The 17,103-nt window shown below is 43.3% G+C and overlaps 2 protein-coding genes and 1 pseudogene across 5 annotated transcripts in view; all 3 read left to right on the forward strand.

Moving 5' to 3' along the window:
• The window catches only part of LOC136333502 (protocadherin alpha-11), a 269,335-nt gene that overhangs the window by 37,593 nt on the left and 214,639 nt on the right, over nucleotides 1-17,103 (forward strand). The window contains exon 1 of one of the 4 annotated variants that reach the window (XM_066272733.1): nucleotides 13,862-16,216. The exons of the other annotated variants lie outside the window; for them this stretch is intronic. Within the exon in view, the coding sequence (XP_066128830.1) occupies nucleotides 13,862-16,216 (2,355 nt within the window). Of the gene's footprint in view, nucleotides 1-13,861; nucleotides 16,217-17,103 lie in introns of those variants that run through there. 4 annotated transcript variants of the gene reach the window in all.
• On the forward strand, nucleotides 266-2,757 carry LOC136334010 (protocadherin alpha-5 pseudogene; annotated as a pseudogene).
• Nucleotides 6,253-8,767, forward strand: LOC136334011 (protocadherin alpha-6-like). The gene has a single exon (XM_066273754.1). It carries the CDS (start codon nucleotides 6,284-6,286, stop codon nucleotides 8,765-8,767), a length of 2,484 nt encoding a protein of 827 aa, XP_066129851.1. The 5' UTR covers nucleotides 6,253-6,283.

The raw sequence follows: 17,103 nt of genomic DNA on the forward strand, positions 1-17,103 counted from the left end.
CTGAAAAATTATTCTTTACTAAAATGACAAGGCTATATTTTGATTGGAGATAAGAAAAATAAAGAATACAAGAGTCATTGAAATTGGGAAATATTTAAGGAATGTAAGGTAAATAAAGCACAACAAAGTAAAATACTCACCGTTTCATCCACATGATGGCGCTGGAAACCGCGTTTGTATTTTTTTTAACAACAAAGGAATACAGTGAGTTTATATTCCTTAGAAAAGGAAAAGGCCACTCCATTTTTTACTCTGCGGCTGAAGCTGAAAAGGTGAGCAAATAAAAATAGCAAATTGGGAATTAAGTTTCCAAAAGCTATTGCGTTGTAGTGCAAAGACATTAAAAATTGCACCAATTTTGCGATGGTATACCTCCAGAGAAGAAGTAAGGGAGTCCAGCATCTGCTGCTCTCGCTTCTGCTCCTCGCAGCCTGGAAGGCCGGGAGCGGTCAGATCCACTACTTGGTCCTGGAGGAGGCCAAACACGGCACCTTCGTAGGGCGCATCGCTCAGGACCTGGGGCTGGAGCTGGCGGAGCTGGTGCCGCGCCTGTTCAGGGTGGCGTCCAAAGAACGCGGGGACCTTCTGGAGGTAAATCTGCAGAATGGCATTCTGTTTGTGAATTCTCGGATCGACCGCGAGGAGCTGTGCGGGCGGAGAGCAGAGTGCAGCATCCACCTGGAGGTGATTGTGGAGAGACCACTGCAGGTTTTCCATGTGGAGGTGGAGGTGAAGGACATTAACGACAACCCGCCAAGGTTTTTCCGACAAGAACAAAGATTATTTATTTTAGAATCAAGAATAGCGGATTCCCGGTTTCCGCTAGAGGGCGCATCTGATATGGATATTGGAGCAAATGCAGAATTGAGGTACACGTTAAATTCTAATGAATATTTTCATTTGGATGTGAAAACAAATGAGGAAGGAACAAACTTTTTAGAGCTAGTATTGAAGAAGCCAGTAGATAGAGAAGAAACTCAAGAACATCATTTATTATTGATTGCAGTTGATGGAGGAAAACCCGAACTAACAGGTACTGTTCAGTTATTAATTAATGTATTGGATGCAAATGATAATGTCCCAGAATTTGATAAATCAATTTATAACGTTAGATTACTAGAAAATGTACCGAATGGGACGTTAGTTATTAAACTGAACGCCTCAGATGCAGATGAGGGAATTAATAAAGAAATAGTATACCTCTTTAGTAATCTTGTTCTTGATAATGTAAAATCTAAATTTACAATCAATTCTGATAGCGGGGTAATAACAGTAAAGGGAGAGCTGGATTATGAAGACTGCAATTTATATGAAATTAATATTGATGCTGTAGATAAAAGTACATTTCCATTAACTGGACACTGCAAAGTAATAGTGAAACTCCTGGATGAGAATGATAATACCCCAGAGATGGTCATAACTTCTCTATCTCTGCCTATTCAAGAGGACGCTCCATTGGGCACTGTCATTGCCCTGATCAGTCTGTCCGACCTTGATTCCGGTGCCAACGGGCAGGTGACCTGCACCTTATCGCCGCACGTTCCCTTCAAGCTGGTGTCCACTTTCAAGAATTACTATTCAATGGTGCTGGACAGCGCCCTGGACCGTGAGACATTGCCAAAATATGAGTTGCTGTTGACGGCGCGGGACGGGGGCTCTCCATCTCTGTCGACCACCGCCAGCGTGTCCGTGGAGGTGGCCGACGTGAATGACAACGCGCCAACATTTGCGCAGCTCGAGTACACGGTGTTCGTGAAAGAGAACAACCCGCCAGGCTGCCACATCTTCACGGTGTCCGCGCAGGACTTGGACGCGCAGGAGAACGCGCTGGTGTCCTACTCGCTGGTGGAGCGGCGGGTGGGCGAGCGTGCGCTGTCGAGCTACGTGTCGGTGCACGCGGACAGCGGCAAGGTGTACGCGCTGCAGCCTCTGGACCACGAGGAGCTGGAGCTGCTGCAGTTCCAGGTGAGCGCGCGCGACGCGGGCGTGCCGCCTCTGGGCAGCAACGTGACGCTGCAGGTGTTCGTGCTGGACGAGAACGACAACGCGCCCGCGCTGCTGCCGCCTGGGGCGGGCGGAGTGGATGACGCTGTGAGCGAGCTGGTGTCTCGGACGGTGGGCGCGGGCCAGATGGTGGCGAAGGTGCGCGCGGTGGACGCGGACTCTGGCTACAACGCGTGGCTGTCTTATGAGCTGCAGCCGACGGCGGGTGATGCTCGCAACTCGTTCCGCGTGGGGCTGTACACGGGCGAGATCAGCACGACGCGCGCCCTGGACGATGCGGACGCGCCGCGCCAGCGCCTGCTGGTGCTTGTGAAGGACCATGGCGAGCCACCTCTGACGGCCACAGCCACCGTACTGCTGTCGCTGGTAGACAGCGGCCAGGCGCCGAAGGCTTCTCAAGCGACTTCAGGCACTGTGAGCGCGGAGGCGGCGCTGGTGGATGTGAACGTGTACTTGATCATCGCCATCTGCGCGGTGTCCAGCCTGTTGGTGCTCACGCTGCTGCTGTACACGGCGCTGCGGTGTTCGGCGCCGCCCACCGAGAGCGCATGCGCACCGGGGAAGCCCACGCTGGTGTGCTCCAGCGCGGTGGGGAGCTGGTCGTGCTCAAAGGAGAGGCAGCAGAGGGTGTGCTCTGGGGAGGGCCCGCCCAAGACCGACCTCATGGCCTTTAGTCCCAGCCTTCCTCAGGGTCCCAGCACTGCAGACAACGTGAGTCGCGAATATTTTATTCACAGTGATTTTTCATCATAAATCTTTAATATTAAGTAATTAATATTTTCCTCCATCATTTCAATTTTAAATAATGACTTTGTGCGTATCATTCTTTTATATGTAAGTTCTCTGTTGGTACTAAGTCAGTTACTTCAAATCATGCTTATACTAAAATTCACTTTAATTTGTTGGAGATAATTGCTTGGCACTATAGTTTATTTCAGTAATAGCCCCCCTTTAAAACATTTTATAGAAAGTAGAGAGAGAGAGAGAAAGAGAAGGCGGTGGGAGGAGGAGCAGGAAGCATCAGCTTATAGGTAGTTGCTTGTCATATGTGCTTTGACCAGGCAAGCCCAGGACTTCAAACCAGTGACCTCAGCATTCCAGGTTGACACCTCATCCACTGCACCCCCTCAGGTCAGGCTGAATATTTCAAATATTGCAATATCTTGGTTATGTTTCTGGAGGTATTTTTTTCATATCCAAATAAACTTCCTTCTCCTATTTTAATCCATAATATTAATATTGGTTTTCCTCTTGGCTTCTTTAATCAATATATCTTGGTGATCTTAACATATCATTACTTAAGGTAATATCTCATTTTCTCCCAGATCTATGGTGTCATATTTTGTGGCTATATAATAATTCCCCTCCTTAACATCAACATTTAGTGGAGCAATGATTAGTTTTGGTCCAATTTGTATTTTTTTCCACTTACAAATTATTTTGTTGGTGAGAAGTCATTGTGAAATCTCATACTTTGGAAAACCTTAACGTTTTGAAGCAGAAAATTTTGTTTATGGTTGCTTTTTTGTTTTCAGATTAAAAAAATAGATGTACCATGATACAAATATTCCTCTTGAGTTGGTTTTTTACCAATAAAATTGTGTAAACAATTTTAACAAAGCTGTACATTTGAATCTACCATATATGCAAGGATGCTTTCCATTTCAAATACAGAGAATTCTTTTTCTGCACTTGTTTAAAAAATGTGGGTTTAGCAGAGTTATTATTTCACATTTCAGATGATAGAAAGTAAATTCCCTTTTTGATTGTTTTGCTTATTTTTGCATTCTCACATGTATTTAATTTTATAAATACACATGTATTACACTATTCAAATATTTCTAATACTCCATTTCTTTGCTGCAATTCTAGAAATTGAGAGGAGAGTTCTTACCACTGTGTGAATTGGTGTTTAGCAATTAGCAGATTTTTAAAATTCAAGTTAATTTAGTTTTAAAATATAAATTATTTGATTTATGTTCTAAATAAAATCCTTTTTATTTATATTTTTGGGGAAGAGGAAGTTGTTCTTAGACTGATTAAATCTTTTTTCTCTAGCTAATCTTCTCCCTTGACTAGAATGAATTTTATTTTGTAAATACATAAACAACTATATAAGTTGTTTCTCATGAGAGAACCAACATTTTTCCTATGTTAATTTATTTTGCATAAGAGATTTCAGTAACATTGTATTTTTTTTAAATTAAAGCCAACAAACAGAATTATAACTGCTTCACTTAATTGGATTAAATTGTAAACTTTCTAGAAATTGCTAGGAACTGCAATGGAATGATTTGATACTTTAACTCATTAAGAAGTTGAAATTTGAAGGGACTTTTCACTTAGGTAAAAATTTATGAAACACTTTAACAAGTACAGAAAAACTTTAACCATAAGACTGCAGGTCAATATATAATATCTTTTGTTCAAGGCTTAATCTTCCCGCAAGCAAGGGAACCTTTTCATTTGGGGGTCATTATTGATTAGCAGATGAACTCTTTGTTTATCCATAATAACTGCAGTGGAAAGTCAGTGATAATAATTACTACATAGATGTAGGGTATCATTTCAAAGTGTAATTTATTGGAGAGAGCTTTGATTACAGTTGTCTGTGAGTATTTTACCCATATATCAAAATTTTTTCCAGGTTATCTTGCCATTTAGTTCTGTTGCATACCCATCACCCAAAGAGAGATCATCCTCCGTCACCCTCTATCCAGTTTTCTTTGTACTCCTCCCCTCCCCCTCCCCCTCTCCCTTCTTCCCTTCCCCCCCCCCCGCATATATCAAAATTTTGAGAAAGGGTGGGTGCTGGCATGTGTCCATTTGAAAAACCGTTTCTGTGCCTCTGATTTCTCTTTTTGAGAAAGAGTTTAATCACCTCTAGTTGATGACATTAAGAATGAATTCATGGTAAAATGGAAATTTGGGCTTTAATTTGATATGGAGATAACATATTTACAGGTAAAAATGGAGACAATTTTATAAAAAGAGCTTGAACAAAGATTGTATTGAAGAAGATATTATCTGCAGAATATAGTTCACATTGATGAGTAGTTGAAATTAACACTGGAAAAGTTGGCTTGTGATCATATATCAGATAATGTAGAGGTGATCCTAACGTCTTGGGATTTCTGAGTTTAGTGCAATTCAATAAAAACCATTGTTATGAAGATAAATATGGTGGTATGTGAAAAGAAAGGACTGTAGGTAGACTTTGAATAGGGCCGGTAAGGTAGAAGTGCAATAAAAAAGATCATATTGTTGACATGGAGAATATTCCTGCCAGTAAAATAAAACAAGAATTTCACGGGTTGACTTTGGGAGTTATTAATCATTTCTCTTCACAATCTTCAAATTTTAATTAAATTATTTTCTAGGAGTTTTAGCACATATGAGTGTAAATGACAATTATATCCATAGAAATGAGAGAAGATGTGGGTTTGGGAATACCTTCAGTAAAGCATTGGGGATGAGTACACTTGAAGGCATGTAAAAAATTGAGGTTGAGAGAACAATGGGTAGAAATTTCACTAGAATTAGCAATAATGAGAAGTATGTAAGAGAAAATGTTTTAAGGGGGAAGCCTAACATAAACTGCAGAGAAATGAAAAAAAAAGTAAATAATATACACTAAAATCTTTATCTTCTGCTATTAAATAAAAGAAACATCCACAGGACCATTTGATATTCATTGAATGAAGAAAGGACTTCAATTACCATAAGATTTTAAAATTTTTGGATAAAATTTGTTAATTTAAAATTACATCTTTTTCCAGAGCAAAATGTAACTGCATCTCCTGTGACAGAAACATATGTAAATGTTTTCATCTTTACATAAAAAGTGTAAGATAGTTTGTATTTGTAAGTTCCAAACCTAGTTTGAATCACAATTAAATTTTCTAAATCGGTTAACAGTATATAAATTATTGGAAGAGAAGTTGTTTGACTACAAGTAATTTGATCTCTTACCTTACTCTAAATTATAAAAGAAGTCAGACAAGATTAAACTGACTCTGCAAATTACACACTTGGAGAGATTTACTATTAAAATAAGGAAAAAATATTTTTAATTTAAAGAACTATAGCATAGCACAAGTATGACTTTTTTCGGAATTACCTTTTTGGAGCCGCATGATGTCGCTGTCTACCATGAAGTTACATCTAGCTCTTATTCAAACACATCCAGCCTATTATTGCATCGTCTCACCAGTGCTGAATAATGGCAGGCGCAGAAGATTTGGATTAACAAACTCGGATCGTACAGTATTTCATCTCAATGCCGAGAGGTCTTCTGATGGAACTAAAACAACTATTTGACATGGTTATTACCCTGGAAGACCGACTGGGATCCCGGTGTCTGCTGCTATCGCTAATGTTCTTTGCAGTCTGGGTGGTTGGGAGCGGTCAGGTCCACTACTCGGTCCCCGAGGAGGCCAAACACGGCACTTTCGTGGGACGCATCGCTCAAGACCTGGGACTGGAGCTGGCAGAGTTGGTGCCACGCCTGTTCCGCATGGCGTCCAAAGGCGGTGGAGACCTTCTGGAGGTAAATCTGCAGAATGGCATTTTGTTTGTGAATTCTCGGATCGACCGCGAGGAGCTGTGCGGGTGGAATGTGGAGTGCAGCATCCACTTGGAAGTGATCGTGGAGAGGCCACTGCAGGTTTTCCATGTGGAGGTGGAGGTGAAGGACATTAATGACAATCCTCCTGTATTCCGGGTAAAGGAACAAAGAGTATTGGTTTACGAATCTAGGCTGCCAGATTCTCTGTTTCCACTAGAGGGCGCGTCAGATGAGGACGTGGGCACAAATTCCGTTTTAACCTATAAACTCAGTTCCAGTGAATATTTCACGCTAGATGTGAAAACAAACCATGATGACAATACAGAAATTGGGCTTGTGTTAAAAAAATCTTTGGACCGAGAGGAAACTCCTGAACATAACTTATGGCTCATGGCCACTGATGGAGGCAAACCTGAGCTCACTGGCACTGCTCAGCTTCTGGTCATTGTGCTGGACGTGAATGACAATGCTCCCAGTTTCCCACAGTCTGAATATGAAGTTAGAATATTCGAAAATTCAGACAACGGAACAATAGTTATCAGATTGAATGCTTCTGATCCCGACGAAGGAGCTAATCGAGAGATTTCTTACTCTTTTAATAGCCTTGTTCCACCCATGGTTATTGACCAGTTTAGCATAGATTCAAATACTGGAGAAATAACAATTCGAAAGAATCTGGATTTTGAAAAAGTGAATTCCTATAAAATCCGCGTTGACGCCACGGACAGAGGCCACCCACCGATGGCAGGTCATTGTACAATTTTGGTAAAAGTCTTAGATATTAATGATAATGTCCCTCAGATTTCCTTGACTTCAATGTCACTTCCAGTCAGGGAAGACGCTCCACTCGGTACTGTCATTGCTCTGATCAGTCTGTCCGACCCCGACTTTGGGGCCAACGGGAAGGTGACCTGCACCTTGTCGCCGCACGTTCCCTTCAAGCTGGTGTCCACCTTCAAGAACTACTATTCACTGGTGCTGGACAGCGCCCTGGACCGCGAGACCTTGCAGAACTATGAGTTGCTGGTGACAGCTCGGGACGGGGGCTCTCCATCTCTGTCAACCACCGCCAGCGTGTCCGTGGAGGTGGCCGACGTGAACGACAACCCGCCAACGTTCGCGCAGCCGGAGTACACGATATTCGTGAAGGAGAACAACCCGCCAGGCTGCCACATCTTCACGGTGTCCGCGCAGGACTTGGACGCGCAGGAGAACGCGCTGGTGTCCTACTCGCTGGTGGAGCGGCGGGTGGGCGAGCGTGCGCTGTCGAGCTACGTGTCGGTGCACGCGGACAGCGGCAAGGTGTACGCGCTGCAGCCTCTGGACCACGAGGAGCTGGAGCTGCTGCAGTTCCAGGTGAGCGCGCGCGACGCGGGCGTGCCGCCTCTGGGCAGCAACGTGACGCTGCAGGTGTTCGTGCTGGACGAGAACGACAACGCGCCCGCGCTGCTGCCGCCTGGGGCGGGCCGAGAAGGCGGGGCAGTAAGTGAGATGATATCTCGGTTGGTGGGAGCGGGCCAGGTGGTGGCGAAGGTGCGCGCGGTGGACGCGGACTCTGGCTACAACGCGTGGCTGTCTTATGAGCTGCAGCCGACGGCGGATGGTGCCCGCAGCCCGTTCCGTGTAGGACTGTACACGGGCGAGATCAGCACGACGCGCGCCCTGGAGGAGGCGGACGCGCCGCGCCAGCGCCTGCTGGTTCTAGTGAAGGACCATGGAGAGCCGTCGCTGACCGCCACAGCCACGGTACTGCTGTCCCTGGTGGACAACGGCCAGGTTCCGAAGACTTTGTCGCGGGCATCTTCTGGGGCAGCAGTGGGGGAGAGGGCACTGGTGGACGTGAACGTGTACCTGATCATCGCCATCTGCGCGGTGTCCAGCCTGCTGGTGCTCACGCTGCTGCTGTACACGGCGCTGCGGTGCTCGGCGCCGCCCACCGAGAGCGCATGCACGCCGGGGAAGCCCACGTTGATGTGCTCCAGCGCGGTGGGGAGCTGGTCGTACTCGAAGGAGAAGCGGCAGAGGGTGTGCTCTGGAGAGGGGCCGCCTAAGGCCGACCTGATGGCATTCAGCCCCAGTCTTCCACCCTGTCCTGTAGCGGTGGATATAGGCGAACGTCAGGATTTAAATGATCATTGTGCCAAAGTAAGTGAAATTTCATACATTACAATTACTTGGTTTTTTGAAATATTATAATCATTTCTCTTTACACTTTTATATTCTTAAAAAATTGAATAAGTTCACAATATATACATCTTTTTCTTTTAATTATAGTCTTGTTTTGTTATTAATCTTAGCTTAAAGTGGAGTCAGATATTATTTTATTATTATTAATATATGTATTTTTATCCAGTGAAAGGAAGAGAGGCAGAGAGACAGACTTCCACATGTGCCCCAACCAGGGTCCACCCCGCAAGTCCACTAGGGGGTGATGCTCTGCCCATCTGGGGCATTGCTCTATTACTCAGCAACCGAGCTCTTCTTAGCGCCTGAGGTGAAGGCCATGGAGCCATCCTCAGCACCTGGGGCCATCTCTTTAATTTGAGCCATGGCTGCAAGAGGGGAAGAGAGAGAGATAGAGAGAGAAGTGAGTGGAGGAGGGATGGAGAAGCACATGGGCTCCTCTCTTCTGTGCCCTGACCAGGATTTGAATCCTGGATGTCCACATACTGGGCCTACGCTCTATCACTCAGCCAACTGGCCAGAGCCTTGAATCAGATATTATTAACATCATTCCACACCAAAAGAATCTTGTCTTCTTTTTTCCCTTTTTTTAAAAAACGATTTTACTTATTTATTTTAGAAAGGAGAGAGAGAGAGAGAGAGGGAGAGAGAAAGAGAGAGAAGGGGGAGGCGCAGGAAGCATCAACTCTCATATGTGTCTTGACCAGATAAGCCCAGGGTTTTGAACCAATGACCTCAGTGTTCTAGGTTGATGCTTTTATCCACTGTGCTACCACAGGTCAGGCCAGAATTTTATCTTCAAACTCAAAATTTTCTTTGATATATACATTTCTGGTCTTTTAAAAATTGTTATCCATACTAGTATTTTTTCTCATTAATCCTGTAGAATTATATCTTTCCATTTAAACTTCAGGAAAGTAATTTCTCATTTACTCATTTTAAAATAATATATTGACATTTTAATACCACTTTATTACTTACTCTTTTACCCTTCTGTTTCCATTTTTTATTTCTTCTTTTTTACTGGTGTATTTTATTTAACCAACAGTTTTAATTTATCCATTTAGTGTAAAAACTCTTGCCCATCTCATTTAGAGTCATTCCCCTTTGGCCCCAGTGATTCCAAGAGTTTGTAGCATTTACTTATTATTGGTCTTTTAAATGACTTAAAATAATAAATGGAACATTAATTATCAGACTGTGCACTTCTGACTGGGATGAAGGAGTGAAAGGGAGACTTTGTACTCTTAAAAATTTTTTTATTGGTTGATTTTAGAGAAAGGAAAGAGAGAGAGAAAGGGGGAGGAGCAGGAATTGTCAGCTCATAGTTAGTTCTCCTATGTGCCTTTGTGCCTTTATCAGGCAAGCCTCAGGTTTCCAACCGGGGACCTCAGCGCTCCAGTTCAAGGCTTTATTCACTATGCCACCAGAGGTCCAGCATGAGACTTCATACTTTTTTAAATAACCATGTGATACCCATGTCATTATTCAGTTTATCAGGGATCAAAACATGGGAGAAATAGTAATTCAAGGAATCTAGACTTTGATCAGGTAAATCCATGTAAAATCTGCATTCCTCAGACACTGTCAATCTTTTGTTTATGTTTGAATTTTATTTGGAAGATATTTTTAATGGAAAGCTGTCTTCTAATTAATTATTTCACTATTCTTTCTGTATTATGATTTTAAGCATTCACTATTTCTTTACACAAAAGCAGCAGATTGTAGTGTTAAGTGTTGTGAGTGTTGAAGATATTCTTCCTTGCCTAAATTTTATTCCTACCAATTTTGTTCTGTGCAGTATGTATAACTTTACACTCTCAGTTTCCAGATTTCTAGTTGTAAAGTTGGAATGATAACCAATAACTATCACAAATAGTTTGAAGTATTTAGTAAGTTGATATTTATAAGGAACTCATAATAGCATTAGCTAAATAGTACATTTTTATGAAAAATTAGCTACTATTTTCTGAAAAATAGAAAAATCTAAAATGCTACAAAATTGCCATTTTGGCTTCTATATTATTTTAATTTTATGTAAAGATTACATGTTTGTTATTCATGGGGGTATAAATATCAAATTAATTCAAGGTGTCTGTAACATTTTGAATTAAAAATCTTTAAATCAGTTTCTCAAAGTTGAAAATTGAAGTAAGACTTTGCATGAAAAAAGTTTGGATTCATATAAGACATTTGAGCTGCTGAGCTCTCAGTGCTTTGCTAAAGGCGATTTTAACTTCTTGTGTTGCCCAAGGTTTTCCAAAAAATACCAGGTTATCTTTAACTGGAATGGTGTATTTTCCCACATTTAAAAGTTGCTCAGGGCCCATCAGAGGATGAGTTGGGATTTCTGCTCGTCAGCATATTGATTTTTCATTCTTGAAATTGCAAAATTTTTAATGTTTTCTGTTTTGAAATTTTCTACAGAGACACATAGAGAGAGAGAGATAGGGACAGACAGGAATGCAGCGATGAGAAGCATCAATCATCAGTTTTTTGTTGTGACCCCTTAGTTGTTCATTGATTGCTTTTTCATATGTACCTTGACCATGGCCCTTCAGCAGACAGAGTAACCCCTTGCTCAAGCCAGCAACCTTGAGTCCAAGCTGGTGAGCTTTGCTCAAAGAAGATGAGCCCATGCTCAAGCTGAAGAGCTTGGGATCTCAAACCTGGGTCCTCCCCATCCCAGTCTGACGCTCTATCCACCGCGCCACTGCCTGGTCAGGCAGCATACAATAATTTCAAAACATATACTTAAAAGTGACAAAATAGATCATTGTTAAACTAATCAGTAAAGAACATAATTTATATAGAAAGTTATATTTAAAAATGTTATAAACAACATGTTTTTTAGGAAATGAAGAACCAGAGTCATCAATCTTTGTTTTTTTTAGATTTTTTATTGATTTTTTTGAGAGAGAGAAATAGAGAAAGAGGGGAAGAAGTGGGAAGCATCAACTCATAGCAGTTTCTTCCTGTATGTGCCTTGAGCCAGCAAGTCCAGGATTTCAAACTAGTAACCTCAGTGTTCCAGGTTGATGTTTTATGCACTGCACCACCACAGGTCAGGCCATAGCCATCACTCTTGAAGAAGTATTTTTAAAAAGGTACTTGTTGGGTCTCCAAGAATATGACGTTACACCAAAACTCATTGAATTAACAGGACCCAGTGCCTGACTTCAAAAAGTTTACAGAAAAATAAAGATATATATCATACATAAATCTGACCATTTTAAAAGAAAGAATATTGTGAGGTGCAAGCAGTGTAAATTCCTATGGTTGGAATTAAAAAAAAAAACACCTCTTTTATTTCCCTTGTCAAAGGAGCCTTTCAATAATGATGACATTTTTAGTGGTTTTAAAATGGAGAAGTGGCCTGATCTGTGGTGGCGCAGTGGATAAGGTGTCAATCTGGAATGCTGAGGTTGCCAGTTCAAGGCCCCTGGCTTGCCCAGTCAAGGCACATATGAGAAGTAACTGTGAGTTGGTGCTTCCCGTTCTTCCTTCTCCCTGCTTTTCTTTTTCTCTCTTCTCTCTAAATCAATAAAATAAAAAATCCAAAAAAATAAAAAAGAAAGAAAATAAAGTAAAATGGAGACTTTTCCTCTGGAAGAATATTAAGTATAATAGATATTCTTGGGAATGTTGGGAATAGAGGAATTTAAGTAAATGAGTACACAGAAAATTTCGAAGGTACCTGGAAACAAGGAATAGTTTGTTTTAGTCAAAACATATGGTTCTTTTAGGAAAATGTATGAGATAAGACAGGAAAGTTAATATGAGAAAAATCTCTTGGGTAAATTTGAGTACTACACTAAGAAATTTAAACTCACTTCTAGTGTCCTTTGGAAACAATAAAAAACATGTAAAGTGGTAAGAATAAAAGGTGTTTTTCAGGAAAACGACTGTCAACATTAAGTGAAGAATAAATGGGATTGTGACAAGATGACACAATCAGGAGCAACTGCAACAATCCAGGACAGCAGCAACATTTAGAACTCCTTAGGTAGATATCAGACTTGGAAAGCACTAGAATGCAGATGTCATTACGTACTTTACTTGAAGTAAACATGGGAGTGAACATTCAAAACATGCTCTGTTAAGTTCTATAACTAAAAAAGATAAAACACCCCAGGCTTGATTAAAGAACTCTCTAAGTAGGATGGAAAAGTATCAACATTTATCTAATGAAATAAACTTTTATAATAAAATAAATAATCTAAATCATATTGGAGATTATAAAAGCGGTGGATATTCATTAAACATGAAGCTTAGAAAGAATGGAAAGGATAAAGAGATACAAGAACCATGAACTCCTGAAGCAGAATATATAAATTCTGATAAAAAAGTGAAACTCAGAATTCTTCCTGCTCACAAAATTCACTTAATACAAATTCTTTCCCTCCCAACATCTGTAAAACCAATCATTGTATTTTCTTAATAAAGATATGTAAATTAGTTGCTTATATTCCTTGCTTCCTAAAAGCAAACAATCTTTCTAAGTTCTTCTTTCATTGATAGATTCTTGAGATCCCGAGTCCCTAGAGAGACCAAGAATTTTTTTTTATCAGAAGCCTAAGAAAATTAGTTTTCCTAACTTTGAACAAAGGATTTTGAAACTTAGTGTTGCTAATGCGATTAGCTCTATTGTCACTTAGACTTCATAAATTTAAAACTTTGTAGAAATGCCTATTTTCAAGGCATAAAGAAACCACAAAGTAACGCTAAATAAACAGAAATTAAGTTTCCTAAGAATGCTTTCAGCAAGCATAAGAATGTTTCCTTTAACAAAAATAAAGGAAAAATTTTAGAGGTTGAAATAAAACTTTGCATCTTAATATATATATATTTATATATTTGATTTTTATAATTCGTACTTACTATTTGGGCCACATGATGTCGCTCTTTACCGCAAAATTCTTTACCTCAAAATTACTCAAGACAAAACTAAGTCATCCATTTTCACATTGGAAAGACTCGACACTGTTACACTATCCGGAAGTTGAACAATGGCGAGCAAATCAGGATACTAAAGAAGGGATAAGAAGATTTCTATATGTTTTGAGACAAGTTACAGTGATTAAAATTTAAAACCAATAATTTGAAATGGTGGATTCGAATTCAGGCGACTTGGGAGACCGGCATCTACTTCTTTTGTTCATGATTCTCACAGCCTGGGAGACTGGGAGCGGCCAGGTCCACTACTCGGTCCCGGAGGAGGCCAATCACGGCACCTTCGTAGGGCGCATCGCGCAGGACCTGGGGCTGGAGCTGGCGGAGCTGGTGCCGCGCCTGTTCCGGGTGGCGTCCAAAGAACGCGGGGACCTTCTGGAGGTAAATCTGCAGAATGGCATTTTGTTTGTGAATTCTCGGATCGACCGCGAGGAGCTGTGCGGGCGGAGCGCTGAGTGCAGTATCCACCTAGAGGTGCTTGTGGAGAAACCGCTGCAGGTTTTCCATGTGGAGGTGGAGGTAAAGGACATTAATGACAACCCGCCTGTGTTCCCAGGAACACAAAAGAATCTGTTTATTGCGGAAACCAGGCCACTTGATTTTCGGTTTCCACTAGAGGGTGCATCCGATGCAGATATCGGGGAGAATGCTTTGCTGACTTACAGACTGAGCCCCAATGAGTATTTCTCTCTGGATGCACCAACCACCGACGACCAGGTAAAAACTCTTGGGCTTGTATTAAGGAAACCTTTAGACAGGGAAGAAGCTCCGGAGATTTTTACAGTGCTCACGGCCACTGATGGCGGCAAACCTGAGCTGACTGGTACCGTTCAGTTACACATCACAGTGCTGGACGCCAATGACAACGCCCCAGCTTTCGACAGAACACTCTATGTGGTGAAATTACCAGAAAATGTTCCCAATGGAACGTTAGTAATTAAACTTAATGCCTCAGATTTAGACGAAGGCTTGAATGGAGATATTATTTACTCATTCTCTAGTGATATTTCTCCAGATGTAAAATCTAAGTTTTACATAGACCCTATAAGTGGAGAAATTCTAGCAATAGGACGAATCGATTTTGAAGAAACGAAAGCACATAATATTCGAGTGGAGGCGATTGATAGAGGCTACCTACCACTTGCTGGTCACTGTACAGTTCTTGTGGAAGTTGTGGATGTTAATGACAATGCTCCAGAGTTGACTATCACTTCCCTGTCTCTTCCTATCTCCGAGGATGCTCATCTGGGCACAGTTGTAACCTTGATTAGTGTGTCTGACCGAGATACTGGAGCTAACGGACAGGTGACCTGCTCCCTAACACCTCATGTTCCCTTCAAGCTGGTGTCCACCTTCAGGAGCTACTATTCGTTGGTACTGGACAGTTCCTTGGATCGCGAGAATGTGTCGCACTATAAATTGGTGGTGACTGCACGGGATGGGGGCTCGCCTTCGCTGTCGGCCACCGCCAGTGTGTCGGTGGAGGTGGCCGACGTGAACGACAATGCGCCGGTGTTCGCGCAGCCCGAGTACACGGTGTTCGTGAAGGAGAACAACCCGCCAGGCTGCCACATCTTCACGGTGTCCGCGCAGGACGTGGACGCGCAGGAGAACGCGCTGGTGTCCTACTCGCTGGTGGAGCGGCGGGTGGGCGAGCGTGCGCTGTCGAGCTACGTGTCGGTGCACGCGGACAGCGGCAAGGTGTACGCGCTGCAGCCTCTGGACCACGAGGAGCTGGAGCTGCTGCAGTTCCAGGTGAGCGCGCGCGACGCGGGCGTGCCGCCTCTGGGCAGCAACGTGACGCTGCAGGTGTTCGTGCTGGACGAGAACGACAACGCGCCCGCGCTGCTGCCGCCTGGGGCGGGCCGAGAAGGCGGCGCAGTGAGCGAGCTGGTGTCTCGGACGGTGAGCGCGGGCCAGGTGGTGGCGAAGGTGCGCGCGGTGGACGCGGACTCTGGCTACAACGCGTGGCTGTCTTATGAGCTGCAGCCGACGGCGGGTAGAGGACGTAGCCCGTTCCGCGTGGGGCTGTACACGGGCGAGATTAGCACGACACGCGCCCTTGAAGAAGCGGACTTGCAGCGCCAGCGCCTGCTGGTGCTGGTGAAGGACCACGGAGAACCCGCTCTGAGTGTCACTGCCACCGTGCTGCTGTCGCTGGTGGACAGCGGCCAGGCTCCAAAGGCCTCATTGCGGTTGTCGACGAGGGCCGCGGGCCCAGAGGTGGCACTGGTGGACGTGAACGTGTATCTGATCATCGCCATCTGCGCGGTGTCCAGCCTGTTGGTGCTCACGCTGCTGCTGTACACGGCGCTGCGGTGCTCGGCGCCGCCCACCGAGAGCGCATGCGCGCCGGGGAAGCCCACGCTGGTGTGCTCCAGCGCGGTGGGGAGCTGGTCGTGCTCACAGAAGAGGCGGCAGAGGGTGTGCTCTGGGGAGGGCGCGCCCAAGACCGACCTCATGGCCTTCAGCCCCGTTCTACCTCAGGGTCCTAGTTCTGCAGACAACGTGAGTCTAAAGAAATTTTATTTTCAGCAATTTAAATTTTATTTTTAAGGTTTTCTCATCAAGTATTTCTCATATAATTTATTCTACCTTTTTTTTTGTATTTTTTTTTTTCTGAAGCTGGAAACGGGGAGAGACAGTCAGACAAACTCCCGCATGCGCTCGACCGGGATCCACCCGGCACGCCCACCAGGGGCGACTCTCTGCCCCTCCGGGGCGTCGCTCTGCCGCGACCAGAGCCACTCTAGCGCCTGGGGCAGAGGCCAAGGAGCCATCCCCAGCGCCGGGGCCATCTTTGCTCCAATGGAGCCTTGGCTGCGGGAGGGGAAGAGAGAGACAGAGAGGAAGGAGGGGGTGGGGGTGGAGAAGCAAATGGGCGCTTCTCCTGTGTGCCCTGGCCGGGAATCGAACCCGGGTCCCCCGCACGCCAGGCCGACGCTCTACCGCTGTGCCAAACGGCCAGGGCCTAATTTATTCTACTTTTAGTTCCTAGATTCATATAAAAATTTTAGTGTTATTGCTTTATTTACACTATTTCTTTACTTTCAATTACCTTTATGATAAATATGCACTTTTGTTTTTGAAGTGTCCAATCATGTACGTTAAAATAGGCAGTGTATATTAGTTACTTTTTATTTTTTTTAGTTATTTTCTATTTTTAGTGAAGTGAAGTTTTTAGTAATTGGAATAATAGGTTCACTTTCTATTATGTAGTGGTATTCTCTAACTGAATGTTTACATGACCACACTTTGTTATGAAATCTTTATAATTTTTTTCACAAAGTTGATATATTTTACATTTTCCATACATTCTTATTTTATAAAAAACATTTCAACATCATCTGTTCAATATTACCTTTTTATATGTAGTCTAGAACTTGCATTATCTT

The sequence above is a fragment of the Saccopteryx bilineata genome, chromosome 4 (assembly GCF_036850765.1).
Source record: "Saccopteryx bilineata isolate mSacBil1 chromosome 4, mSacBil1_pri_phased_curated, whole genome shotgun sequence".
Taxonomy (NCBI): domain Eukaryota; kingdom Metazoa; phylum Chordata; class Mammalia; order Chiroptera; family Emballonuridae; genus Saccopteryx; species Saccopteryx bilineata.

Bases quoted from the DNA above. Each gene is read 5' to 3' on its own strand.
- LOC136334011 (XM_066273754.1), top strand. From the start codon at position 6,284: ATGCCGAGAGGTCTTCTGATGGAACTAAAACAACTATTTGACATGGTT.